At 45.6% G+C, this 26,608-nt stretch overlaps 2 protein-coding genes and 1 long non-coding RNA gene across 11 annotated transcripts; 2 read left to right on the forward strand and 1 right to left on the reverse strand.

Moving 5' to 3' along the window:
- Positions 1-1,352: 1,352 nt before the first annotated feature.
- On the forward strand, positions 1,353-15,502 carry Rmnd5b (required for meiotic nuclear division 5 homolog B). 9 transcript variants are annotated; one of them, XM_048783877.1, is made up of 11 exons: positions 1,353-1,756; positions 1,923-2,043; positions 8,389-8,539; positions 10,103-10,248; positions 10,354-10,494; positions 11,142-11,242; positions 11,452-11,618; positions 12,496-12,712; positions 14,491-14,593; positions 14,690-14,844; positions 14,924-15,502. In XM_048783877.1, exons 3-11 carry the CDS (start codon positions 8,401-8,403, stop codon positions 14,985-14,987), a joined length of 1,233 nt encoding a protein of 410 aa, XP_048639834.1. In that variant the 5' UTR covers positions 1,353-1,756; positions 1,923-2,043; positions 8,389-8,400; the 3' UTR covers positions 14,988-15,502. The 9 variants fall into 9 exon arrangements, 7 of the variants coding, with proteins under 7 accessions (XP_048639834.1, XP_048639816.1, XP_048639827.1 ...); XM_048783859.1 differs by lacking the exon at positions 1,923-2,043 and adding an exon at positions 5,579-5,776; XM_048783870.1 differs by lacking the exon at positions 1,923-2,043.
- Positions 15,503-16,980: 1,478 nt separating this feature from the next.
- On the reverse strand, positions 16,981-21,674 carry Nhp2 (NHP2 ribonucleoprotein). The gene is made up of 4 exons (XM_015492781.2): positions 21,438-21,674; positions 21,286-21,355; positions 18,222-18,327; positions 16,981-17,343 (listed from the first exon to the last, which is right to left on the reverse strand). Exons 1-4 carry the CDS (start codon positions 21,595-21,597, stop codon positions 17,218-17,220), a joined length of 462 nt encoding a protein of 153 aa, XP_015348267.1. The 5' UTR covers positions 21,598-21,674; the 3' UTR covers positions 16,981-17,217.
- A 113-nt stretch (positions 21,675-21,787) lies between these two features.
- On the forward strand, positions 21,788-25,316 carry LOC125610825. The gene is made up of 3 exons (XR_007340881.1): positions 21,788-22,085; positions 24,386-24,462; positions 24,629-25,316. It is a non-coding gene; the product is annotated as an uncharacterized LOC125610825 (long non-coding RNA).
- The last annotated feature ends 1,292 nt before the right edge of the window (positions 25,317-26,608 follow it).

Below are 26,608 nucleotides of genomic sequence, written 5' to 3' on the forward strand. Positions count from 1 at the left end.
ACCGCCAGGCACCTCCAAGATGCTCCATCTGACGCCCCCGCGGGCATAGGGTCCCTCTCTGAACTGACTGGCTCCTCACCTGCCGTGCTTCCGAAGGTTTTTGAGCCAGGGTTTCTTCTTTCGTATGAGAATATCCGCTTCCTCCCAGCATCTTTATGCACCTACTGGTTTCTAGCAATGATGAACACAAAGTCCAGGTCCCAATGGAGCTTTTAATCTTAAAATGTAGGGGAGGCAGGGTTAAGGGCCAGAAGATAGATCAACAAGTAAACATAATTTCAAGCGAAGGTTGTAAAGAAAACAAAGCCAGATTGTGCAAGTGATGTGCTTTATTAAGAAAACAAAACAAGATTGTGCAAGGGGTGGGGGCAGGGAATAAGAGGAGGTGTGAAGGGTTGCAGCCTGAATGACCTGGAGTGAAATCAACCATAAAAGGGAGCAGTAAATCAGGGAAACAGAGACCCAGGAAAACGGAGATTGAAACTTTATTGTGGGGCTATTTCTTGTTTAAGTCTTTGAGGTCTGAGGAGAGGGTGGGAGTTCTCTAGCCCTTCCCTTCAGAAGAAGAGGGCCTGGTAAATTCAGTTCTGACCTGGGTTTGGAGTCACCATCTTCTTTTTCCTTTCAGATACACCCTTCCTGCTTAGGACAGATGTGTCACCCTTACTGTAAGAAGGGCAACCCATGGAGGGCAGGAGGGCACATGCTGTGCCATCTTTCCTGTCCGCATAATTCCATTCTCAAATTGATTATCCTGTGGGCAGATTAAGTATGGGTTTAGGGTCTAGGAGTACAGCAGTTACTCAGAAGGCTGAAAAAGGAGGATGGAATGTCAGAGGCCAGCCTGGATTACTCAGCAGACCCTCCCTCAAAATAAAAAATAGAAGCCTGGTATGGTAGTGCCTGTCTGTAATCCCAGCAACTCAGGAGGCTGAGGCAGGAGGATTGCTAGTTCCTAGCCAATCTCAGCAATTTAGGCCTAAGCTAAGCGGGATGTAGCTCTGTGGTAGGGTGCCCCTGGGTTCAGATTCCACTACCAAAACAAAACAACAACAAAACAACAAACCAGCAAGGACTTTTCTTTTAAACATTACTTGTTATCACACACACACACACAAAAAAAAACCCAAAAAATAAAACACTACGAAAAAAGCCTGCCTGCTGGATCACCCTTACATACATAGTGCTGTTTAGAGATATTTTATTATTATTATTGTAATTATTATTATTATTATTACTAGTACTACTACTACTTGTGGTTCTGGGGGCGGAACTGCAGGCCTTGCCCATGCCACACCCCCAGCGCTCTATTTACTTTGAATTACAGGTGACAGAAAGGAGGCAGGCATTTTTTTTTGCGTGGTTTGGGGCTTCTGAGCCGGATCCCGCAGCGCAGGAACCAAGGTGCACCTCTACCCTGTGGGCCGCCAGCCCCGCACACCCCCGCGGGCGAGCGAGTGGTTCGGTCTGATTCCTTCCCGCTATCTGGGAGGTTGGGGCCTTGTCCGAGGAACTGGGAGTCTGGGAGCGGGTTGCCAGGGCGCGACACAGGGTCTGCGACTGGCCGTCGGCTCCTGTGGGCGCCTCCACTTTCGGCGCGGGAGGGAAGAGAAGACCTGCCGCAGGCGAGTTAGCCGGCCATCCCCCCGCCCCTGCAAAACCGCGCATGGGAGAGTCCAGACTCTAGGTGCAACCGTCGTGACTTCCGGTTCCCATGACAGCGGCGCCGGAAGCCGGGCCCCGGCTGCAGGACTAGGTGAGTGCCCTGGGGCTTCTGGGCCCGGAGGTGAGGGCCCAGGGCCCACTGGCGAGGCGTGGGGGGGGCGGCGAGGGGTGCGGCGGCAGGGCTAGCGCAGCGCGGTCGGCTTCCCAGGCTCAGGGCCAGGGAGGCCAATTCATCCTTGGGCTTGTTCTCTTTGCAGTCTTTGGCCCCGGCCCGGGAGCTGGAGTCCCACAGAATCATAGGACTCCCCATCCTCGTAGAGCTTCCTCAAGGGGTGGAGTCGCTGGGTCCCATCCTAGTGCGACCCCCCTGGGTCGAAGGTAAACAGCTGCGGGAGGAGGGGTCCCCGGCAGGGCAGGGCATTTGAACCGGGTCTTTTGAAGGATAAGTGGGAGTTTGCCAGTCATTTGCTCATTAATGCAGATGTAATCTCAGTAGGGTCTTGCTGCTCAGCAAAATGGTGGGCTTTTTCCTCCTTCCAGTTTTGGTCAGTGAGAAAAGAGATTTGAAACTTCAGATAGCGATGTGCAATGAAGAAAAGGAACAGGGCCATATAATAGGGTGACTGGTGTGAGGTTGAGGCAGAGGGGTCAGCATTATATACTGTGGTCTAGGAAAGCCTTTCAAAAAAGATGGCATTTGTGTTGAGATCTGAATAAAAAAGAGCCAGCCGTGGGAAGAGATGGGAAAGTAATCCAGGCTGAGGGAAGAACCAGTACAAAGGCCCTGAGGCAGAAATAAATTGGATGTAGTGGAAAAAAAAAAAAAAAAAAACAGAAAGAAGGCTAATGTGGCTAGAATGAAGCATGTGAGGGGAAAAGTAGTGGGGTGATGAAGTTGGAAAGGTAGTTGGGTGGGGTGTGGGACTGTTCATGTAGAATCTTGTAGGCCAAATAGAGGGAGAGGATTTTATTCCATGTACGGTGGAAAAATCTATTGGTTTTGAGCAGAGGAATGTTATGTAAGGTAGAAAAGATATAAGGATGGCGACTGTAAAAGTACAATAATTAGGTCAATGGAGGCAATGGAGATAAAAGGCAAAAGGGACTAGTCTATGATTGGCACAAATTTCCCTTCTTCCCTCCCCAGGAGCCCTCTTGTTTTGGGATGCTTAAAACTAGGGGCAAAACTCCCATGCCTGCCTAAGTGAAGATTTAATACTTCCCTCATGTGTCTTTCTGTTCATACCTACAGGTTTGAGCTCAAGCTCTCTAGGTCAAAGATTAGGGAATGGATGCACTATTTATTTTAATTAATTATTTTGGTACTCGGGATTGAATCCAGGGATACTTCGCCACTGAGCCCATTTGCTCAGGGCCTCATTAAATTGCTGAGGCTAGCCTTGAACTTGTGATCCTCTGCCTCAGCCTTCTGAGTCTTTGGGATTATAGGTAAGAGCTACCATGTCTGGCAGATGCACCATTTAATCAGCAAGTGCTTACTGAGCACTCATTCATGAACCAGGCCATGGACTGGGCACTGAAGGAAGGGAGAAGATGGGACTAATGTTAGTCTTTGAGAGCTCATAGTCCAGTGCAGGGAGATAGATGAATGAACAGATAGTTACTGTGTCACAGTAGAGACTCAGATGTGTGTGGTGCAGATGCCCCTGGACAGGCTTGTGAAGTAGAAAAGGAGGTAGGGAGAGGTCATTGAGGGTTTCATGGGGAGCTGATAATTAGCTCATATTCTCCATGCAAAAAAGAAATACATAAGATTCTCTAGAATAGGAACAGTTTGTGCAAAGGAAGTGAATACATAATTGCAAAGGGCTTGTGTATCAAGCCATAGCAGTATTGAGCAAAGGGGTGACAGGATCAGATGTGTGTTTTGGAACGATCACCCTGGTGGATAATTTCTGTACACTGAGGTCTTGGGGAGGGAGGCTTAGGATCAGTGGATGTGAAATTCCAGGCATTGGCATTTATATTAATCATGCAGTTTGTCAAAGACAAATACACACATTCTTGTGTTTGGTGAAGATGATGGATTGATTTAAGCAGCATGGTTTGTTCCAAATGGACTGAATTAGCCTCTTGGGCTCTTTGGATTGAATACCTGCAGGGAGTCCTGGTTTCCTGACTCTTTTATTTTTAATTGAATTGAATTTGATTGATTGATTGATTGATTACTGTGCAGGGGATCCAACCCAGGGCCTTGCACATGCTAGCAAGTACTCTAATACTGAGGAACACTCCAGCGCCTCTTTTCAAATTTTTTTTTTTATTGAGTTAATAACACATTTCAGTTCACAGTATATTTAATTGGTCCATGCAGGTCCCTTTCCTTTTTTTCTCTTCTTGTATAGGGGATTGAACCCAGGGCCTTGCACATGCTAGGCAAGTGTTATGCTGCTAAGCTGCATTCCTAGCCTTTTCTTAAAAACAAAACAAAACAAAAAAAACCCAACTCACTAAATTGCCCAGACTGGCCTGCTTGAGCCTCTAAAGTTGCTGGGATTACAGTCATGCTCCACCACACCTGGAAGGGCCTTTTTCTTGTTTGCATTTATGTATGTATCCCCTTATTATCTCCATCCCTCCCTTTCTCCCCACTATAGGAAACCACTCTGATGTGTTTGGTGTATAGTCAGCCCTCCACATTCATGGGTTCTCATCTGTGGATTCAAGAGATCACAGATCAGAAATATGCAGAAAAAAAGTTGTGTCTGCACTGAAGATGTATAGTCTATTTTTTCTTGCCATTATTTCCTACAGTATAATAATTATTTATATAGCATTTACATTGTATTGGGTATTATAAGTAGTCTAGAGATGATTTAAAGTATAGGAAAGGGGCTGCTGGGGATGTAACTCGGTGGTAGAGTATGTGTTTAGCATGCTCAGGGCATAGGGGAGAATGTGTAGGTAATGTCAAATATTACATCATTATTTCTTTATTTTTTAGTCGTCGATGGACTTTTATTATCTATATGTGATGCTGGGAATCAAATGCAGTGCCTCACACATACGAGGCAAGAGCTCTACTGCTGAGCTACAACTCCAGCCCCTATGCCATTTTTAAAAAAATATTTATTTTTTAGTTGTAGTTGGACACAATACCTTTATTTTATTTGTTTATTTTTTTGTGGTGCTGAGGAGCGAACCCAGGGTCCTGCATGTGCAAGGCAAGTGCTCTACTGCTGAGCCACAACCCCAGCCCCTCCTGTGCTGTTTAAAAAAAATTTTTTTTTTTTTAGTTGTAGGTGGACACAGTACCTTTATTTTATTTATTTATTTTGAACCCAGTGCCTCACACATGCTAGGCAAGTGCTCTACCACTGAGCCACGACTCCAGCCCAATTATGCCATTTTGTATTAGGAACTTGAGCACCCATAGTATCCTAGGGAAATCCAATCCCCTACAGATACCACGGGACACTGTTTATCCTTTTATTTGGTGTATATCTTTTATTTGCCTTAGTTGTATGCATATGTTTTAAGTTTTTATTTAAAACACCTGGACTTCATTTTATTGCCTGTACCTCATGATCATGCTTTGGGATCTTCCTGATGTGGCTGTGGATATATCTAGAATACAGTTTCTAAGTGCCACACAGATTTCCATAGGTGCACCCCCACTTTTTTACTTACTTACTGAATCTTCTAGTGATGAGGCCCCTAGATTTTTCTCCCAGTCTTTGCTACAACAAACAATGCTGGGATGAAAAGCCTATGCCCATCTCCTTCCTCAACACTCCTTCCCCACGAATGGGGCTTGAACCCGGGGGTGCCTAGCCACTGAGCCACATCCCCAGTCCTTTTTTATTTTATTTTGAGATAAGAGTCTTGCTAAGTTGCTGAGGCTGGCTTGAACTTGTGATCCTCCTGCCTTGGCCTTGTTTTTTATTTTAAGACAGGGTCTTACTAAGTTTTCAAGACTGATGTCGCTGGTGATCCTCCTGCATCAGCCTCGTGAATCCTTGGGATTATAAATTGTGCCACCATCCCTGACTCCTTCCTCAACTTTTTAATGAAGTCTCAAGATGCTGCTTTGGGTTTTCATGGTCCTCATGTCACTCGATATCCAACAGGACCAGACCTTTTGACCTTGGTAAGGTCCTGACCTTTTTGAGACATGTTTATTTTTGGTAAATTGTGACTCTGGTTCCCAGACACTTGGCAAACGTTCTTTTGTCTTGCCATCTCCCCCAGCAGATGGTTCTCACAGGCTCTGTGGTTAACTTCCTGTCTCTTGTTATCACTAATGGTTACTGTACATTGATTCCAACCACAAGTATTTGCTGCTTTCCTTTCCTAGTAAAATAGTGACCTGTTAAGCTGGTTCTGGCCATACTTGTAATATGAAGTACTTCAGGGACGGGCTCTGGAGCCTAGAGCCAGACTGCCCGGCTTCATTTCCCACTTCTCCGCTTCCCAGATGGTGTGATCTTGGGCAACTTATTTAATCTTTCTGTGTCTCATTTTCTCATCTGCAAAGTGGGTCTAATAACTGTACATACCTCATGGTGTTTTTGTGAGAATTAAATGAATGAGTTAATGCATGTGAAGTCATTAGAGCAATGCCTGGTACATAATAAGCTCTTATGAAATGTTAGCTATTAATAATAGCAATAAAATTTTCATATAATTTTAGATGGGAGTCTATGTTACCTTTTGCCCACACTGGCACATATCCAGTTATAGTGTATTTCTTTGGGGTAGGGTGGCATTTCTTCTGGACACCATGGTTACAAATTTTAGTGTGTTTGATAGCATCAGCTATAAGGAGAGAAGGTTAAACATATCCCAAGGCCCCAGGTGCCATTTCCTTTTTACTTGTTCCCTGTGTCTAGGGAGATAGGGTTATAGAATGGGACTGAGGTGATGAGGCCAGGACTAGTGGTTTTGCTGGAAATGGGGAAGAGTCTGGTGAAAGTGGGAAGATTCTGATGTTCATCTTGGACATAGGATTTTCTTTATGATGTTACTCTGTACCTCTTTTTGGTGTGTGTGTGGTGGGGTGGGTACTGGTGGTTGAACCCAGGGGGACTCCACCACTGAAATATACCCCTAGTCCTTTTTTTTTTTTTTTTTAAGAGAGAGAGAGAATTTTTTATATTTATTTTCTAGTTTTCGGTGGACACAACATCCCTGTTTGTATGCAGTGCTGCGGATCGAACCCGGGCCGCACGCATGCCAGGCAAGCGCGCTACCGCTTGAGCCACATCCCCAGCCCACCCCCAGTCCTCTTTATTTTTTATTTTGAGATGGGGGTCTCACTAAGTTGCCCAAGCTGACCTTGAACTTGCCATCCTCCTGCCTTACCTCCCGAGTTGCTGGGATTATAGGTGTGCACCTGTACTCCTTAAGAGAATGACAACTGGCTAGATTTGACCATTTTAGAGGGATGTGTAAACAGTCCCCTCATTTCAAATCCTGTAGATATATGAGGAGGGAAATTAATTCTGTCACCAACATTTTGAAGATTGTGTGTTCAGTGTCAAAGCCTGCTCTAAAATGGTGGGGAGCAGTGACCTAGGGTGAGAAGGGTTTAAGAAGAGGGCTAGCTTCCTGTGACATCTGACAAACTGGAGAAAGATGGGCCAGAGAGCAGACCAGGGGGAAGCAACATGTATCAGGGCGTTGGGCTGTGAGAATGAGGGTTCTGGTTGGTTGGGCACAAGGTGCCTATCCATGAGCTAGCAGTGGGGGTTGGCTGACACTAGAGGGAAAGGCCAGGCCCATCAGACCAACATGGTTGGCAGTTATTCTCTAAGCTATATTTCCAAATATTATCCATTCAAGGATTGCCTTGATGGTTTGTATCACTGTAGTATATGGATAACCAATTTCACAAACTGTAAGAGGTGGCCATAAGGAATATAAGAAATACATGAGATATGACCCTATGCAGTGTATGGGTTTCTAGTTAGACTGTATAGCCTGCTAAGGATTGTGTGAGGCCTGCTCTGTGTCCTGATTTAAAAGGGAAATGAGCTGGATGTGGCGGTGCTTTCCCTGCAATCCCAGTTACTCAGGAGGCTGAGGCAGGAAGAGCACAAGTTCCAGGCCAAACTCACCAGTTTAGGGAGACGCTCAGAACCTTAGTGAGACTCTGTCTCAAAATAAAAATAAAAAGATCTGGGATGTAGTTCAGTGGTTATGAACCCTAGTATCAAAAAAGTCAAACCAAACTAAAAACTGAACAAACTGGGTATGGTGGTACACACCTGTAATATCTGTGACTCAGAATAGTGAGGCAGGAGGATCACAAGTTCAAGGCGAGCCTCAGCAACTTAGTGGGGCCCTGAGCAACTTAGTGAGACCCTCTCTCAAAATAAAAAATAATAAAGGACTGGGATATAGCTTAGTAGTAAAGTGCTCCTGGTATAATCCCTAGTACCAAAAAAAAAAAGGAATCCCTGCTTAACAAAACAGATCTGGTCCACAGCTTCCCATCCATCCACCCAGGTACCTGTGGGAGGACACCAGACTTATATAAGGACAGGATCAAGGGTTTTTTTTTTTTTTTTTTTTTAATACTTTATTTTTGGTTCATGTTTTATAACAAAGCATGTGCCACCATACCTAGCAATGCAGGGGATTTCTGAATATTGATATATGATATGGGAATGGTGAGAGGGATCTGAATAAATGGTCTGGGAGCTCCCCTACTGTGTCACCCTGGTCCATTTTGGGCTTGACCCAGTTGACATTCCTCAGGCAGAGGCTGTCATGGAGCAATGTGCATGTGTGGAGAGAGAGCTGGACAAAGTCCTGCAGAAGTTCCTGACCTATGGGCAGCACTGTGAGCAGAGCCTGGAGGAGCTGCTACACTGTGTGGGCCAGCTGCGGGCTGAGCTGGCCAATGCAGGTGGGTGTCCACCCCTGAGAGATCCCCATACCAGACTTCCTGTGGATGGGGGAGATCTAGGGCTACTTGGTGACGTGGTCCGGGAAGGATGATTAGGACATTGATACATATACCTCTAGGCCTCTTCAAATGGGTGTGATGGCATTCTCTGAGCTCTTTCAAAAAGACCAACCAAAATTATTAATTTATCTGAAATTATTCTGTTGTGTTTATTTTTTTTGGTCCCCTTCTTTCTTTCTTTTTTTAATTTGGGTACCAGGGATTGAACTGAGGGGTGCTCAACCACTGATCCACACCCCCAGCTCTTTTGCATATTTTATTTAGAGACAGGGTCTCACTGAGTTGTTTAGTGCCTCACTGAGGTTGAGGCTGGCTTTGAACTTGAGATCCTCCTATTTCAGCCTCCCGTGCCACTGGGATTACAGGCATGTGCCATCGCGCCCGGCTCTTTATTCTTTTTTTGATGGTGCTAGTGATCAAACCCAGGACCTCATGCATGTTAGGCAAGCACTTTACCACTGAACTACATCCCCAACCTATCTCTCTTTTGAGCTACAATTCATATATCATTAAGCTCACTCTTTTCGAGTATACAATTCAGTGGTTTTTTAGAATATTTACAAAGTTGAACAATCATTACTACTATCTAATTTTAGAACATTGTCATCACCCCCAAAAGATACCCAACCCATTAATAGTCTGTCCATTCCTCCCACTAACACTCTGGCAATTGCTTATCTACTTTGTATAGATCTACCTATTCTGGACACTTCATATATATAGATTCATACAATATGTGGCCTTTTGTTTCTGACTTCTTTCAATAGCATAATGTTTTCAAGATTCTTCCATGTTGTAGCATGTACCAGGACTTCATTTCTTTTTGATACAGGATCTTGCTGTGTTGCTCAGGCTGGTCTCAAATTTGTAGACTCCCGTGATCCTCCCACCTCCCAAGTAGCAGGGACTACCACCATGCCTAGCTTTATTCCTTTTTATGGCTAAATAATATTGATTGTATGGATAGGCCACATTTTATTTATCCATTAGTTGATAAACATTTGGGTTATTTCTTATTCACATATAAGATTTTGGGTGGCCATCACTTTTATTTCTCTTGGAAGTGGAATTACTGGTATAGAGTGGGTCAGTGTTTCACTTGACAAACATATAATTCTGTGTATGAATGCAGTACATGAGCTAAAATAGTCAACTCACAGTAAGTGCCAAATTGTCTTCATTTTATAGCAATCTACAGTTTTTATAGATGAAGGAATGAAAGCATAAGGGATAAATTGGCTTCTCCCACTTGACCAGTTCCAAGTTAAAAAGTGGCAGGACCTGAAATAGAAGCTAGATATTTCACTGTGGAGTTCAGGCTGCCAGGCCGGCATTTAGCAATGAACTACTTCCTCAGCTACTTTTTTTTTTTGGTGGTGCTGGGGAGCAAATCCAGGGCCTCATGCATGCTAGGCAAGCACTTTATTACCAGGCCAGCATTTAGAATAGAGGAAGCAGAAATGGATCCTCTGTGTCCTGACTTGCTCCACTGTTTCTCTGAAGCACTCCAAGGGACCCCTCTCTCAGCTACCCTCTCCCTGGTGATGTCCCAGTGCTGCCGGAAGATCAAAGACACTGTCCAGAAACTGGCTTCAGACCATAAGGACATTCACAGCAGCGTGTCCCGAGTGGGCAAAGCCATTGACAGGGTGAGCATGTGGGCAGCCCGAGGACTAGGGGTGGGAATATCCTGGAGCTTGGCAGGAGAGCAATTGTGGGCACTGAAGTTATTGGGCCCTATCTCTCCTTGTCAGAACTTTGACTCTGAGATATGTGGTGTGGTCTCCGACGCGGTATGGGACTCACGGGAGAAGCAACAGCAGATTCTGCAGCTGGCCATTGTGGAGCACTTGTACCAGCAGGGCATGCTCAGTGTTGCTGAGGAGCTGTGCCAGGTAATGACTGTGCCAGGAATCAGGTTGTCTGGGAAGGTGCTGAGGGTACCTACTCATTCTGCTTTTTATCTGATCATTTTCTTCCTATTAAATCCCTGCCATTGTTTAAATACATGTATTTTAGAAATCATTTCCCTTCCATAAAATAGAAGGTTGCTCTAAAAAGATATATGATGAAAAGCAAAGTTACTGATTTCTACAGTAGCCAGGTTGCTAAGTTGAAGCCTGATATCCCCTTATTAAAAAGGGGATTAGTGAAATGATAAAGTAGCACTTGTTAGGCATTAAAGACACATTGGCAATGGAAGAAAAGGAGTCTTTGCCTTAATGTAATTAGGAGGATTGAAAAGGAATTTTCTCACCAAGCTCATCAGTGTCAGGCCTGAGGACTGTTCTCAGTACCCCAATGGTGGGATATAGTTTGTGGTCTGCACTCTGCACTCTGGGAGGTCAGCCTGTGGCACTCGACCTCCTTAGAAATGAAATGGGAATAAGAGGGACCTATGTGGCTGGCAGGAGATCATGGCTTGCCTTGCAAACTCTGCCTCACTTCAGTCTGTTTTTGGCAGATCAAGTTTTATTATGTGTCTAACAGAATTTTGGAAACTCTGTCTTCCAGTGGTGAGATCTCTCTTTCTCCCCCACAGGAATCAACACTGAATGTGGACTTGGATTTCAAGCAGCCCTTCTTGGAGTTGAATCGAATCCTGGAAGCTCTGCACGAACAAGACCTGGGGCCTGCACTTGAGTAAGGAGGACCATGGGTGGGCTAGTAGCACTCTGTCATAGCCTCTCAGGGGCAGAACTTGTCTGTGGTCTTCATTTCACCCAGATGTGCTTGACATGCTTCCAGCCCTGTCTCAAGGGCCTCACACTCTTTTGGATCCCTTCTCTCAGATTCTGGCTGTGCCAGAGCCCACTTTTTAGCCCCCACCAACATGGCTCCTTTCTTCCCAGATGGGCCGTTTCTCATAGGCAGCGCCTTCTGGAGCTCAACAGTTCCCTGGAGTTCAAGCTGCACCGACTGCACTTCATCCGTCTCCTTGCAGGCGGCCCTGAGAAGCAGCTGGAGGCCCTCAGTTATGCCCGGCACTTTCAGCCTTTTGCTCGACTCCACCAGCGGGGTATGTGCCCAGGCACTGAGGGTGGTGCTGCTGGGGTCCAGCTGATGTGTCAGTTTGCCAGTCCCTGTGCCCACATTGGGTTCTGACACCCAGATGCCTCTCCCCAACCTGAAAAACTCTCTTTGACCCCTTATTGCCTCTGAGGTAAGCTCCACACTCAGTGCTCTTCTTCATCCACATCTGCGAAATCTTTATACTGTCATCTCAGACACATCAAGTCTCCAGTGCCTGCTGTGTACCATACCTATACCCAGAGCATGCCATGCCCTCATGCTGCTTCCTCTGCCTCATATGTTTCTATCTACCTAGAAGGGCCCTGTTTAATAAGACTCACCTGAGCATCTTCTCTGGCATATTCTTCCTGAGTCCCCTTCCTTCATATTTGCATTTCCAAGCCTGTCCTTTGAGTCTTGCCTTTGAATGACCCATACTCCTCGACCAGGGATGAACCCAGGGCCACACACATGCTAGGCAAGCACTCTACCACTGAGTACATCCCCAGCCCACAAGCAATGATTTTAAATTTTTGTTAGATACTGCTGTCTCCTGAAAGTGTCAAACATGGGATCTGCTTTTGTTAAAAAGGGAGATTAGAGTTGGTGAGTGGAGACATTTTGTGCTAAGTGGAGACTTGCTTTTGATGCAAACAGAAGGATGAAAAGAGGATTGGAAAGGGACTGCCTCCTGATTCCATGTTGGCAACACCTGTTCTTGATTTATGGCAGCAGCCTAGACTTCCCCTTCCAGCTGGTTTTAGAATCAGTTTTGCCTGAGGGTGTTTCAGTTCCTGCTCAGTCTGTCAAGGGGCCAGGGAGCTGCAGTGTTCAGTGGAGCTCACAGAATTGTGCTTCTCAGTCCTGCTGCCCTCCCCCCCCAGGATGGATTGGAGCCCCTGTATCCTCTGAACTGCTGCTTGGTTGCCTTGTAGAGATTCAGGTGATGATGGGCAGCCTTGTGTACCTGCGGCTGGGTTTGGAGAAGTCGCCCTACTGCCACCTCCTGGACAGCAGCCACTGGGCAGAGATCTGTGAGACCTTTACCCGGGATGCTTGTTCCCTGCTGGGGCTCTCTGTGGAGTCCCCACTCAGTGTCAGGTATGACCCAGCCTGGGAGGGCAGCATAAGGGGGAGGGCTTAGAGGGAAACATGATTTTGCCAAGGCACTGCCACCTACTGGGATGCTTCTTGGTGTTTTCACCGAATCATTCTTTGAGGCAGAAATTCCCCGTTTTTATAGAGGGCCCTGCCTTGCCTGCACATCTCTCCTAGATTATGGCAAGACCCTCCCAATGAAGACAAATCCACGCCTTTGTGCAGCCCTGTGACCTTTTGGTCTCTTCTCTCAAACAGCCACTTCCCTCAGGGGAGACTTGTGTGGTGGAGTAATGTGAATTTAGAGCTGTTGCTTAAAAGTCTCCGTCACAGTAATATCCTTCTATCCCAGCTTCACAATAACTCTGGGAATTGGAGGTACTGTTGTCCTCATTTTACAGATGAGGAAGTGGCAGTTCACCATGGAATTAGCATGCCTCACAGAATAAAGGACACTTGGACTGACCCCAGAGCTATACTCCACCACAGTGGACAGCTGTCACATTGCTTTTTTTGCAGTACTGGGGATTCAGCCTAGGGGTGTTCTACTCAGCTCTTTTTATTTTATTTATTTATTTATTAATATTTATTTTTTAGGTGTAGATGGACACAACACAATGCCTTTTTATTTTTATGTGGTGCTGAGGATGGAACCCGGGTCCCGCCTGTGCTAGGCGAGCTCTCTACCGCTGAGCCACAATCCCAGCCCCAGCTTTTTAATTTTTTTTTTTTTTTTCCACTGAGGATTGAACTCAGGGGTGCTTTACCACTGAGCTAAATAAATCCCTAGTCCTTTTAAGATTTAAATTTTGAGACAGGGTCTCACTAAGTTGCTGAGGCTAACTCCAGCTTGTGATCCTCCTGCCTTAGCCTCCTGAGTAGCTGGGATTACAGGTGTGTACCCTACTGCCCAGCTTCACATTGCATTTTATTTAGACTGGTTATGGAGTTTTATACTGTTCCCCAATGTGGAAGACTGACTCCACTTTCATCTACTTTGTTACCATGGATTTGGATTATTATTTCCTGGCAAGAACACCACTGGCCTTTTGACAGGCTCTGTGCTGTACAGTACTACCCTGTGCATTTCTAGAATTCATCATCCAAATTCCCCACCAGTGAGCTCCCTATCACCCATGCGATGATTTTTGAGAACTGAATCCCCCTTTCTCATTTTTCAGTATCCTAGATTATAGCCACTATCCTACTGGTATACAAGACAGTAGGATAGACCCTGTAAATGGGCTGGGGCCCTTCCAAATTGACCACTGTCCTCCAAGTCACACCATGGAATTTTTTGTGTGTGTTTACTGGGGATTTTGAACTCAGGGGTGCTCTACCACTGAGCTTCATCCCCAGCCATTTTTAGTTTTTATTTTGAGACAGGATCTCGCTAAGTTGCCCAGGCTGGCTTCCAACTTTCGATCCTCCTGTCTCAGCCTCCCGAGTTGGTGGGATTACAGGTGTGCACCACCATGACCAGCATACCATTTTTCATTGGTTTGGATGAGCAGATATCTGCTCTGGAGCTTCTCTTTGTCTTTCTTATAGGTTCTCAAACTTTGGGGTACATTAGAATGACTCTCTAGAGTTAGACATACCTGTCTACATATATAGCATTTTATGAGCCACGGAGGGATTTTCAAGGACTGATTTTATCTTTCGCTACTTTTTAATCCTGTCTCAAGTCCCTTGCCAAAGACATGCTGCACCAGTCCTTTTGTCTGTCGTCCAGGTCTCTGTGGTCTGAGCTACTCCAGCCCCTGCTCTTTGTTCTGCAGCTTTGCCTCTGGCTGTGTGGCGCTGCCCGTGCTGATGAACATCAAAGCTGTGATTGAGCAGAGGCAGTGCACTGGGGTCTGGAGTCACAAGGATGAGTTGCCGGTGAGGCCTGGTAGGGGGAGGCGTTAGCACAAGGCAGGCACCAGGAAATACAGCCAGGACAGAAAATGGAACTCAATCCTTTGTCACCCTCTCCAGATTGAGATTGAACTAGGCATGAAGTGCTGGTACCACTCGGTGTTTGCTTGCCCCATCCTCCGCCAGCAGACATCGGATTCCAACCCTCCCATCAAGCTCATCTGTGGCCATGTCATTTCCCGAGACGCACTAAACAAGCTCATTAATGGAGGAAAGTAAGTCCCCCCCCAATTCTATCTTGACCAGGCTGCTCTGCTGGCCACCCCTGAGATGGTCTTGGTTCTCCCTTTGCAGGTTGAAGTGTCCTTATTGTCCCATGGAGCAGAACCCAGCAGACGGGAAACGCATCATATTCTGATTGCTGCCTGGAAGGAACTTTGTTGGAAGGGGTTTTCTCCCATGAGCCTCAGTCTGTCTAGGGGCAGATGGATGAGTGGCTTTAGTGGATTAGAATTCATTTCAGAGGAACTGGCTAAGGAACACTACCATGGGGTGGAGCCTGGCCAAGCTTTTGGCAGAGGCCAAGAAAAGAGGTTAAGAGCTAGACTGGGCAGCTACCTTCTTGGCTATAAGGAAAGGGAAATGCTGGCCTCTGTACTTTTGCTGTTTATATTTGCCCCACTTAGCAACTGACAGAGTAGCAAAGGTCTTGGACATCAGCAACAATCTTCCACCCCATCCTCAGCCATGGCTTTTACTGCCATGTGAAGGCTGTATCCACCTCTGCCTCTCAGCCTAGATGCAGCTGTGGCCAGCTCCTCCCACTGTATAGCCTCAACTGTATATCCATTCCCCGTTGTAAATAGTACAAGTTAGAACTGAATGCTGTTGTTTTATAACTTTGAGCAAATATATTCACAGCTCTTCTCCTTACTTCTAGCCAGCCTGGAGCTTCACTGACAATTATGTGCCCGCTGCACCATACATACTGACATGGCCTGGTGGCTGCTAACAGAACCATGGTTAGCCAGGTCATCTGGAAAGTCTGCCTCGGGAGAAAATGTGGGAGATGTGCAACCCTGGGCAAGGTGCTTTTATATATATGTGTATAAAATCTTATTAGAAATCACTGTAAGAGGATTTAAGATGAAAGGATTTAAGATTAAGAGTTTCAACAGCTCTTGACCCAAGCATAAACTCTTTGCAGATTACCCCAGGGAGGCTGAAGACTGGTTGCTATGGGTACTAAATCCTGTGGTGAGGGAGTTTATAAGGCAGGGAGGGACCTCAGGTATACAGTGTTTGCAAAGGCCATTATGTTAAGAAGGAGAAAGGCCTGGGTTTGTATTTAGCTTCATATTCCTATATTAAATCTACTAGCCAGGTGCTGTGGGGCATGTCTGTAATCCAGTGACTTGGAAGGCTGAGGCAGGAGGATTCCAAGTTCTAGGCCAGCCTCAGCAACTTAGCAAGACCCTGTCTCAAAAAATAAAAAAGGACTGGGGATGTGACTTAGTGGTAGACTGTTCCCAGGTTTAATCCCTAGTATAAGGAAAAAAAAATTTACTGTTAGATGTTGAGAGCCACAGCCGAAGGGGCCCCAGCAAACTTCCAGCTGCCAGCAAACTTCCAGCTGCCGGCTGATGATTGGCTCACAGCGGCCCCAGCAACATCTAGCTGATTGGCTCCTCGGCCCCAGCAACATCTAGCTGATTGGCTCCTCTGCGGTGATGCTCATTGGGCTGTTTCCCTGCCCTTTCAGACCACAGAGCTGCTCACTGGGGGAGTTTTTTCCCAGTAAGTTTTCCACGTTTCTTTTTTTTCCCCACTAAGTTGCTGAGGCTGGAATTAAACTTTTGATCCTCTTGTCTCAGCCTTCTGAGTTGCTGGGATTACAGGTATACATCACAGTGCCCAGGGTCCACAATGGTTTTTAAAGCTCCTGGAAGAAAAGAGGAATGGGACTGTCTATTTATGTAGTGGCTGCAGGCCCTGCTGCCTCATCTCAAAGCCTACACTTCTCCTGAAAATGAGAGTTGAAAGTTCTGGAGTACACAGGAAAATCAGTTCTCAAGCTGGGCACTGTGGTGCATGCTTGCAATCTCAGCTTCTCAACTACTCAGGAGTCTGAGGCAAAGGTTTGAGATCAGCTTCAGCAACTTACACCCTATGTCAATAAAGGGGCTCAGGATATGGTTCAATGATAAAGCACTGCTGAGTTCAATCTCTCTTACCAAAAAATCATTTCTTAGCTTAAACCAAAGCATGGGCCCTGAGTTACCAAGCATTAGCACTGAACATTCTTTGGGTTCTCTGGTGAGAAGGGATGCTTCCACTCTTTCCTGCCTGCCAACTCCTTGGCTACACCAGCTGCTGATGCTTTAAAAAAAAAAAAAATACCCACAGACTCATCACATTTTAGTCTTAGAATTTACTTCTCCCACTCCGTATTCTTGGAACTCTCTTCATTGAAGCTCAACAGGAAGTGGAACTGATGGAAAGATGCTGGCTCTACCTTCAACAAACAGCTGTTGGAGCTAGCTGGGAAGAATCCTCATGGAACTGGAAGATGCTATGAGGATGGGCAATCATCCTGGTACCAGCTCAACAGCTTCTGGAACAGGTGCCTAGGCTGCTGTCCAAGTCCTTCACAAGGGAGGTGGCAGGGCCTGCACTTCCTCCAAGCATTCATCGTAGGCTTCTTGGTATTCCTCGTGGGGCTTGACCATTATCACACAGGTGGGGCGCTTGGAGCCAGCAGCTGCACCCAGGTCCTTTAAAGAAGAGGAAAAGTGAGGTGGTTTGGAAAAAAGCCTATATAGCCCCTATGCCAGAGTCACAACTATATAACCAACTAGCGTAATTTGGCCCACAGCTGTGTTCTACTGAGTACACATTGTTTTTAAAAACATTTCCAGCCAGGTGCAGTGGTGGTGCACACCTGTAATCCAGCTACTCCTGAGGTTTAGGCTGAGGCAGGAGGATTGCAAGATCGAGGTCAGCCTGGGTGACTTACTGGCTGCCATCATTTAATCCCAAGCAAACTTTCAAGCCCTGGTCCAGCAACACCGGGCCTACATTCCCACATGGCTACTGTAAAAGGGCTCCAGCCTTGCAGGTGCTGTCCTCATAGGCAGGGTGGGGCCTGTGCTAAGTCTCTGCCATCTCCCACATCCTATGCCCTATACCTCATTCCTGCTATGGAAGGACAAGGATAGATACAGGTTCCAAAAACACCTACTCTGAGCATGAATCCACCTAACATAACTAACATGGATGCAGCATCTTAAAAGTTTATGAGCACTTTCATGTACATCTGTTTTCATTCTCATGGTCCAGAGGAAACCCTCCAGGCATGGTGGCACACACCTACAGTCTCGGCTACATGGGAGGCTGAAGCAGGAGGATTGCTTGAGCCCAGGAATTCTGGGTCAGCCTATATAATGTAAGGTGGTCCTGTCTCAAAAAAACAAGTGTAGAAATGTAACTTATCTGTCCCACAACTAAGAAGCAACGGACCAAGAAGCCACCAAAACCTGTCGTAATGCTTAAGGATATGAGTTCTTTCCCATTCAGCCTGCTGCTGCAGACTGCATTCTGGAACCCCTCCCCAGGGCTGACCAAGGTGTGTGTGTGTGGCAATGCTCCTTACCGTCTTAGAGGGGATATAAACATAGGGCAGATTCCGGTCTTCACACATAACTGGGAGATGGCAGTACACCTCAATTGGTAACGTATCTCCTGCCAAAACCATGATCCTGAAATGAGAGAACCATCATTTATTTCTTTCTTTTTAAGGAGAGAGAGAGAATTTTTAATATTTTTTAGTTTTCAGCGGACACAACATCTTTGTTTGTATGTGGTGCTGAGGATCGAACCCGGGCCGCACGCACGCCAGGCGAGCGCGCTACCGCTTGAGCCACATCCCCACCCCCGAGAGAAGCATCGTTTCTAATTTGCTCCCTTCTTTCTTTCAGTCCTAAGTTCCACATCTGGGTGGGCCTTGGGAATAGAGAGATGAATAAGATGTGCCACCCCCAAGGAATCTACAGTTATTGGTGTGGGCCTGCTAAATTCTGAAGGGAGTGCAAAGTTGTTGGACAGAGGCATTCATATGGGGAAGTGAACTCTACTTCTTGAAAGCATGTAAATGCCACCAAGTATGATAAATAGTACAGTGCTGGGATAGATGAAGTACTGCAGAAATGTCAAAGAATAAGAATTCAACTCTGAGGCTAGCAAGAGACACTTGAATGGACAGCTGAATAATGTCAGGTAGCCAGTGGAGGGGTAGGAGGTGTGGAAAGTGTAAGACTGAGGGAATCAGACCAATACCAGATATATAGAGGCTGGTTGTGGGGAGCCTGAGATGTCTTTGTAATCTTAGGATAGGGAAGACAGTAGAAAACAAAGCTGAAGAGATCGGCAGGGGTCCCACTTATGGTCCTTTAAAGACAGGCTAAGAAGCATGAGCTCTGTCCCAAAAGGGAAAAGTTTGCCAGAGAATGCTCTACTATGGTTCTAGCTACCAAGGTATTAGGGCTTGGGGCAAGGGCCTGAGAAAGCCTGAAGACACAGAAGGAAGAGTATTCTCTCAAGGGTGAATGACAAAAGCAGATGTAGGAACCCTGAATTCAAAGTCCTGCTTCCAGGGCTGGGGATATAGCTCAGTGGTAAAGCGCTTGTCTGACATGTGTGAGGCACTGGGTTCAATCCTCAGCACCACATAAAAATGAATAAAGATACTGCGTGTTCATCTACAACTAAATAAATATTAAAAAACAACAACAAAAAACAAAATCCTGCTTCCAGGGCTGGGGATATAGCTCAGTTGGTCAAGTGCTTGCCTCACATGCATAAGGCACTGGGTTTAATCCCTAGCACCACCACCAAAAAAAAAAAAAAGTTCTGCTTCCACACCTCTAGTTTCCTTTTTGCCTCCTGCATTATATGTTCTGCAGTCTCCTCTTTCTTATTATTATTGGTTCTGGGTATCAAACCCAGGGGCACTTTACTTCTGAGATATATCTCTAGCCTTTTTAATTTTATTTTTGGAATGGCGTTTTGCTAAGTTGCTGAAGCTGGCCTCAAACTTGGAATCTTCTTGCCTCAGCCCCACCCTGCCCAGCTGCCCAGCTGCAGGCTTGGCTTTTTTTTAGTACCAGGGATTGAACCCATGGTTGTGTAACCACAGAGCCACATCCCCAGCCATTTTAATATATTTTTTTAAGAGACAAGGTCTTGCTAAGTTGCTGAGGTTTGCTTTGAACTTGCAATCCTCCTGCCTCAGCCTCATGAGCTGCTGGGATTATAGGCATGAATTACTGCACTAGTTCCAGGCTCTTCTTTAAGTAGCCTTTAACTGTTGGTGTTCCTCATAGCCTGGTCTGTGGGTGCCTTCTCTCAGTATCTTCTCCCTGGATGACTCAATCCACTGCCCTTGTGTCAAGTGCACTACTCACTCCCATATCTATTCCCTCCAGCTTGGCCTTCTCTTTTCCATGCTCCAAACAAATATAGCCATATCCCTGTTGGGCAGTTAAGCTGGGGATGGAGGGCAGTGTGTCTCCGAGGCATCTCAAAAAGTTGCCTAAAACCAAACTTATGATCTTTTCACACAAACCTGGTTCTCCACTGTTTACAACCTCAGAAAATGAGCCCTCTATCCATTTGGCTGGGAATGAAACCATCCATACCTCTTTAGTCTCCCTATCTGAATGTGCTCTCAAACCTATCTTCCCCCATCACTTCTCCTGGACAACAGTTGTCGCCTACTGGATTTTCCCATATCTTGCCTCTTATTCCCTTCTTCAATTGCTAGAAAAACCTTAAGGTGTAAACATAGTTTTTTTCCCTTCCTGCCTTTAACCTTAAATGGCCACCCAAAGTTCTAAGAAAAAAAAGTAAACTTACATAACTCACAAGGCACCATGAGGAGGTTCAGCACTACACTCTTGCCCTGGGGTCCACACTTTCAGCTGTCAGGACCCTGCTTCCCCAAATCAATCCTGTGTTGTCAGATCTCAGCACAAATGGGCCTGCTCAGGGAAGCTTTCCCTCATGCATCCCCACATGAACAACTAGGTCAGATTCTCCAGTGAGCATCAAATCCCATCACACACATTCTCTTTGCAGTGCTGGGGATCAAATCCAGGGTCTCACAAATGCTAAGGCAAGTGCTCTACCATGGAAACCAACATTATCTTTTGAGCACCTACAGTGAACCAGACTTCTTTACATAAACCAGTAAAAGGCCCTGTTCTCAAGGTACTGCCTGGCCTGAGTGGGAAATACAGGGAATAAAAATATAAGTGTGCTTCAGATTCTGATAAACGCCAGAAAATAAGTAGGATAATGAAGTCATTCTAATTTCAGCTTGCAATTTTCCTCAATGACTATTATCCCAACTTGTAATTATTTTTGTGTGTGATTTTATGACCCATGTCATTGTCTTTCCACAACACAGTACTTGAAAACCAGTAGACTCAGTCTAATTAATGAATGAAGCCAGGGGTCCTAAGAGCTCTGACTTCCCTCTGGAATTCACTATGACCTTTCAAGTGATGGCTCGGTATCCGTGTTGAAGGGAGTTCATCTACTGCTTGACTGTTTATGTGGCTGGGTCAGAGTTAACCCTACCTATACCGAATACCTGCTATCAGTAGTAGCAGGCATTCAATTAGATATGCAAAATTGGGCGGAAGGAGGGTTCTTACCCTTTCTCGCCTTTGTTGACAAACTTCTGAACCTCCTTAACCCCGCGCCGAATTTGCTTCTGCTTCACCGCTGCAACGACAGAAGAAATCAGTCGAATGCCGCATCCAGCCGCCCGCGCCCCCTACCCGGGTTACGCCGGCGCCGACTATACCTTTCTTGATGCATTTATAGAGCTTCCGCGTGAGTCTGCGAGAAGCCAGAGGCTGCGCGATAGGGTTCAGATTGACCAGCAGCTCATGGTAAGTGCGCTCTCCGCAGCACGCCTCCGCCGGAGTCTCGGGTCCGTCGGGGTCTGCCTTTATTTTGGTCATCCCGGCAGCCGCAGCAACCCAGACCCAAAGATGAATCCACGCGGCCCGCCGTCTCGGGAATTACTTCCGGGTCATCTAGCCATGCGCACACTATCACCAATTAGAAAATGAGGTCTCCGATTCAGGCCAATCATAAAATAGGGGGCGGAGTCTTGGGTCTAGGGGCGGGACCACTCTTGACTGATCAGATTAGGGGCAGGGCCAAGAGAACCTCTATCTAGGGCGGGGCCCAGAGGAAAGAAGAGAGCGTAGGACGCCCACTTGTGTTTGTTTAACGGATGGGCGTCTCAGGCTTTGGGAACTGTTAGTGGAGGCACCTGCGCTTGATGAGGGCGTGAGCACGTGTTGCGGGCAGGAACCTTGCCTAAAGAGCGGAGTCTGCGACCGGGAAGTCTGTACTCGATGTGATTCCAATACCTAGAACGTCTTTCCTCAGATGGGCAATGCGGTTCCCGAGCTGGCCCTGGGGGGTGTGTCCACAAGTTAAGGTAAAGCCGGATACTGCTAAAGCTTTATTCTGTTCTTGCATAATTTCCTCATCCTTTGTTTTCTTTTTCCTGGACGCCGTTGTGCAGCTATGAAACAAACATACAGAGCTAGGGACAACCCCATTAACTGAACGCCTTCATCTGGACCGCTTCTCCCCAAATTGCCGGTGGACCGCTTCCTGGGAAATCTGCCCAAATGTTACCCATGGAGGAGGTTCCCCTGATCACTTTATCAGCAATTTCAGTCCCTTCTCACCGCCCACAAGCTTTCCCTAACCTTTTATATTTCCCCTAATTCTTTTTTATTATTATTATTTTATTTTTTAGTTTAGTTGGACTCAGTACCTTTATTTTATTTATTTTTATGTGGAGCTGAGGATCTAACCCAGGGCCTCACACGTGCGAGGCGAGCGCTCTACCACTGAGCCGCATACCCAGCCCTCCCGTAATTCTTACCCCCTATTCCTTAGGGCATGTGAACCCTTCAGGGGAAAGAGATTTGGGGTGAGGGTAAGGAAGAGCTTTGAGTAATTGGTCAGTTGGAAGTTCTGTAGATTAGTGGACAGTTGACACAGATAGAGTTATGAACAGGCCTAGATTTCCGTTGACCTTGGTATTCTTATTTGTCCTTTCCAATATGGTACTGGGTATTGAACCCTGAGGTACTCTACCATTAAACCAGCCCTTTATATTTTTTATTTTGAGACAGAGTAGGCCACTCTGGCCTCCAACTTGCCATCCTCCTGCTTCAAGTCACCGGAGTTGCAGGGATTAACCGGTGTGCTCCTCCATAAATAGTGGGAGGAATGTTAGTCTGATAACTGATACAAATTAAGTGCCTTTGATTGTGTGGTTTCAAGCCTGCTATATTGACCTTTTAACCCTGGAACCAAGTTCAAAGTTATTAAATCAAAAACAAATTGGTAGAAGCTAGGCATGGTAATTCTTGTAATCCCAGTGGCTTGGGAAGCTGAGGCAGAAGGGTTTCAAGTTCGAGGCCTGTTTTGAGACAGGGTTTCACCAAATTCCCCAGGCTGGTCTTGAACTGGTGCTCTTCCTGCCACAGCCTCTACAGTTGCTGGGATTATAGGTGTGTGCCACAATACTTGGATCCTCCCTACTTCTTGAAACCCTGTTTCAAGTTACCTCAGCAATTTAGTGAGGGTCTAAACAATTTAGCAAGACCCTGTCTGAAAATAAAAAATGAGAGGGCTAGGGATGTTGCTCAGTGATTATGGACCTCTGGGTTCAATCCCTGATACCAAAAAAAAAAAGAAAGTTGGCAGCCAGGCATGATGGCACATGCCTATAACCAGCTACTCAGGAGGCTGAGTCAGGAGATGAAATTCCAGCCTGGCAACTAAGGTAAGACCCTGTCTCAAAATAGAAAAATAAAAAGTGTTGGGGATGTAGCTCAGTGCACCCCTGGGTTCAACCCCCATTACTGCTGTGGAAAAAAAGGCTGGGAGATAGCTCAGTGGTAGAGCACATGTAGTGAAGCCCTGGGTTCAATTCCTGTCACTCCTAGAAAGGTTTTTTTTTTTTTTTTTTAAGTGCTATTTTTATGTTGTTATATTGTGTGCATGTATGAATATATAACAACAAATCCCTCTGTTCACCAAATGCACACCCCTCCAAAAAAATAGGAAAGAAAGAAGGAAAAAAAAAGGAATTAAAAAAAAATTTGTTGTCTTGCTGGGTGCCGTGGTGCATGCCTGTAATCCCAGCATCTTGGGTGGATGAGGCAGAGGATCACGAATTCAAAGCCTGCCTCAGCAACTTAGGCCCTAAGCAATTTAGCAAGACCCTGTCTCAAAATAAAAAATAAAAAGGACTGGGGGATTTGGCTCAGTGGTTAAGCACCTCTGGGTTCAAAATTTTTGTTATTTTAATAAGAAAACTTATGCAATCCATACAATTTTAGATCCCCAAATAATTTTTACAGATTAAAAAAATATGACATCAACGAACATATTTAAGTAGTAAAAGACAATTTGGAAATAAAGTTTGTATTCACAATGTAACAACAAAATAAATCTTTTGAATGTTTGCCTTTTGGAATTTCTTGAGGAAAGATGACCCCTTCATATGTTTGGTAACCCGTGGTTACTGTCAGCTTTTGCTTTACTGTGGAAAACCTTGTTGTAGTACCATTTCCCACCCCAAATTTTTCTCATCCTTCTTATTCCTCCTCTTCTATCCTTTTCTTCTTCTTCCTTCCCCATACTGGAGATTGAACCCAGGGGTGCTCTAGCACCAAGTCACATCCCCACCCTTTTTATATTTTTATTTTGAGACAGGGTCTTGCTAAGTTACCCAGGCTAGCCTTGAACTTGGGACCTTCCTGCCTCAGCCTCCAGAGTGGCTGGGATTATAGGTGAGTACCACCACAACTGGCTCTTCCTCCATGTTGTAATTACAGTTCTGGTGCCACTGGGAAGCCTCCCCCATGTAGCCTGTGAGTCCTGTGAAGGCAGCCCTGTGGCTTCTGAGTGTTCAGCTGACAGGATTCTGCAGAGTGGTTTTCTGTTTTTATCTCTGAGTGGTGTTCCAGCTGTACAGGAGGGATGGTAATGTGCCAGGGTCACAGAGAGAAGAGCTGCCACATGTGTGCATGAAGCATGGTGAACTCTGTTTAGCAGAATGATGGAGAAGTTCATCCCCAGAAACCTAATTCAAGCAAATGTGTTTGACTGACCTCACCAAGGACCTCAGTTGTGAAGGTCCCTCAGATCCTATATGGAAGGAAGAAGAGAATTTAACATTTGTGTACCAGCACATTATGTGTAATATCTGATTCAGTGCTCATAATCAAAATACCATCCTCTTGAGGCTCCTCAAGATGAGTGGGAGAGCTGGGTCTGTAGCTCAGTGGTAGAGCACTTGCCTCACACATGTGAGGCACTGGGTTCGATCCTCAATACCACATAAAAATAAATAAATAAAGATATTGTGTTCATGTACAACTAAAAAATATTTTATAAAAAAGATGAGTGGGAAATGTGTTTTCATCTATATAAAGCTGGATTTGATCCTAGGTCTGCTTGCCTTCAAGCCCCTTCAACTTTGCTCATATCTTATGATTTGGCATTTGGCTCAAAAGACATGAAATCTTGATGGGGAAAGTTTAGGAAACTCAGCCTGGACCAGGTCACAAGTATCAGCTTTTTGAGCCACAAGACAATGAAGTACCAAGAACAAATACATCATCCAAAACCCAAACTCTTTATTTCCGAAGCTGAACTCAAGAGATCTGTATCAGATCCAAGGAGGTTTATGTGATTATATTGATGTTAAGAGAATGGCCACTAGAGCTTACTTGAAGCAGTGTAGAGTGCGTGAGAACACAGTGCCTGAAGGATCCTACTCCTGAATGCTAAATGACCAGTGACTTTGAGCAAATCATTTAACCCTTCTGGGCTTCAGTGTTCAAAGTAAGGTAAGCCTAGAAGGACTAAGGTCTTCTGTTTAAAAGAATGAGGGATTGGGCTGGGGATGTGGCTCTGTGGTGGAGCACTTGCTTAATATGCACAAGGCTCTGGGTTCAATCCCCAGCACCATACTTACACACCAAAGAGTGAAATAAAAGAAGTAGGGAGGATCCAGGTATGGTGGCACACACCTATAATCCCAGCAACTGTAGAAGCTGTGACAGGAAGAGCACCAGTTCAAGACCAACCTAGGGAATTTGGTGAAACCCTGTCTCAAAATAAAATTTTAAAAAGGGCAAGGCACAATGACCCATGCCTGTAATCCCAGTGATTTGGGAGACTGAGATAGGAGGTTCATAGATTTGAAGCCAGCCTCAGCAATTTAGCGAGACTCTAAGCAACTTAGTAAGACCCTGTCTCAAAATAAAACCTAAAAATGGTAGTGAATGTGACTTAATGATAGATCACCCCTGGGTTTAATCCTTATGTTTCTGCCCCTCCCCTTCAAAAGTAAAGCTACTATAAATATGTGTAGAGTTTTGTGTTACTATAAGTTTTTAACTCCTTTGAGTAAAAAGGAATACAGTTGATAGATTTATGGTCAGAGTATGTTTGGTTAAGAAATTGCCAATTGTCGGTATTGGTCTTGCACATCTCTAATCCCAGCAATTTGGGAGGCTGAGGCAGGAGGATCACAGTTTCAAAACCATCCTCTGCAAAAAGCAAGGCAATAAGTAATCAGTGAGACCCTGTCTCTAATAAAATACAAAATAGAGTTGGGGATGTGGCTTAGTGGTTGAGTGTCCCTTAGTTCAATCCCTGGAACCCCTCCAAAAGAGAAATCACCAATTGTGTCAGGCACGGTAGTGCTCACCTGTAGTCCTAGTTCAAAGCCAGCCTCAGCAACTTAGTAAGGCCCTGAAGCAACTTAGCAAGGCCCTGTCTCTAAATAAAATATTTAAAAGAATTGGGATATGGTTTTAATGGTTAAGCACACCTGGGTTCAATCCTTGGTACAAAAAAAAAAAAAATTCCCACCAACGAATGACAGTTCCTGTTGCTCTGTGTTCTCTGCAGCATTTTGTATTGTCA

The sequence above is a fragment of the Marmota marmota genome, unplaced genomic scaffold (genome assembly GCF_001458135.2).
Source record: "Marmota marmota marmota unplaced genomic scaffold, marMar, whole genome shotgun sequence".
NCBI classification, from domain to species: Eukaryota; Metazoa; Chordata; class Mammalia; order Rodentia; family Sciuridae; genus Marmota; species Marmota marmota.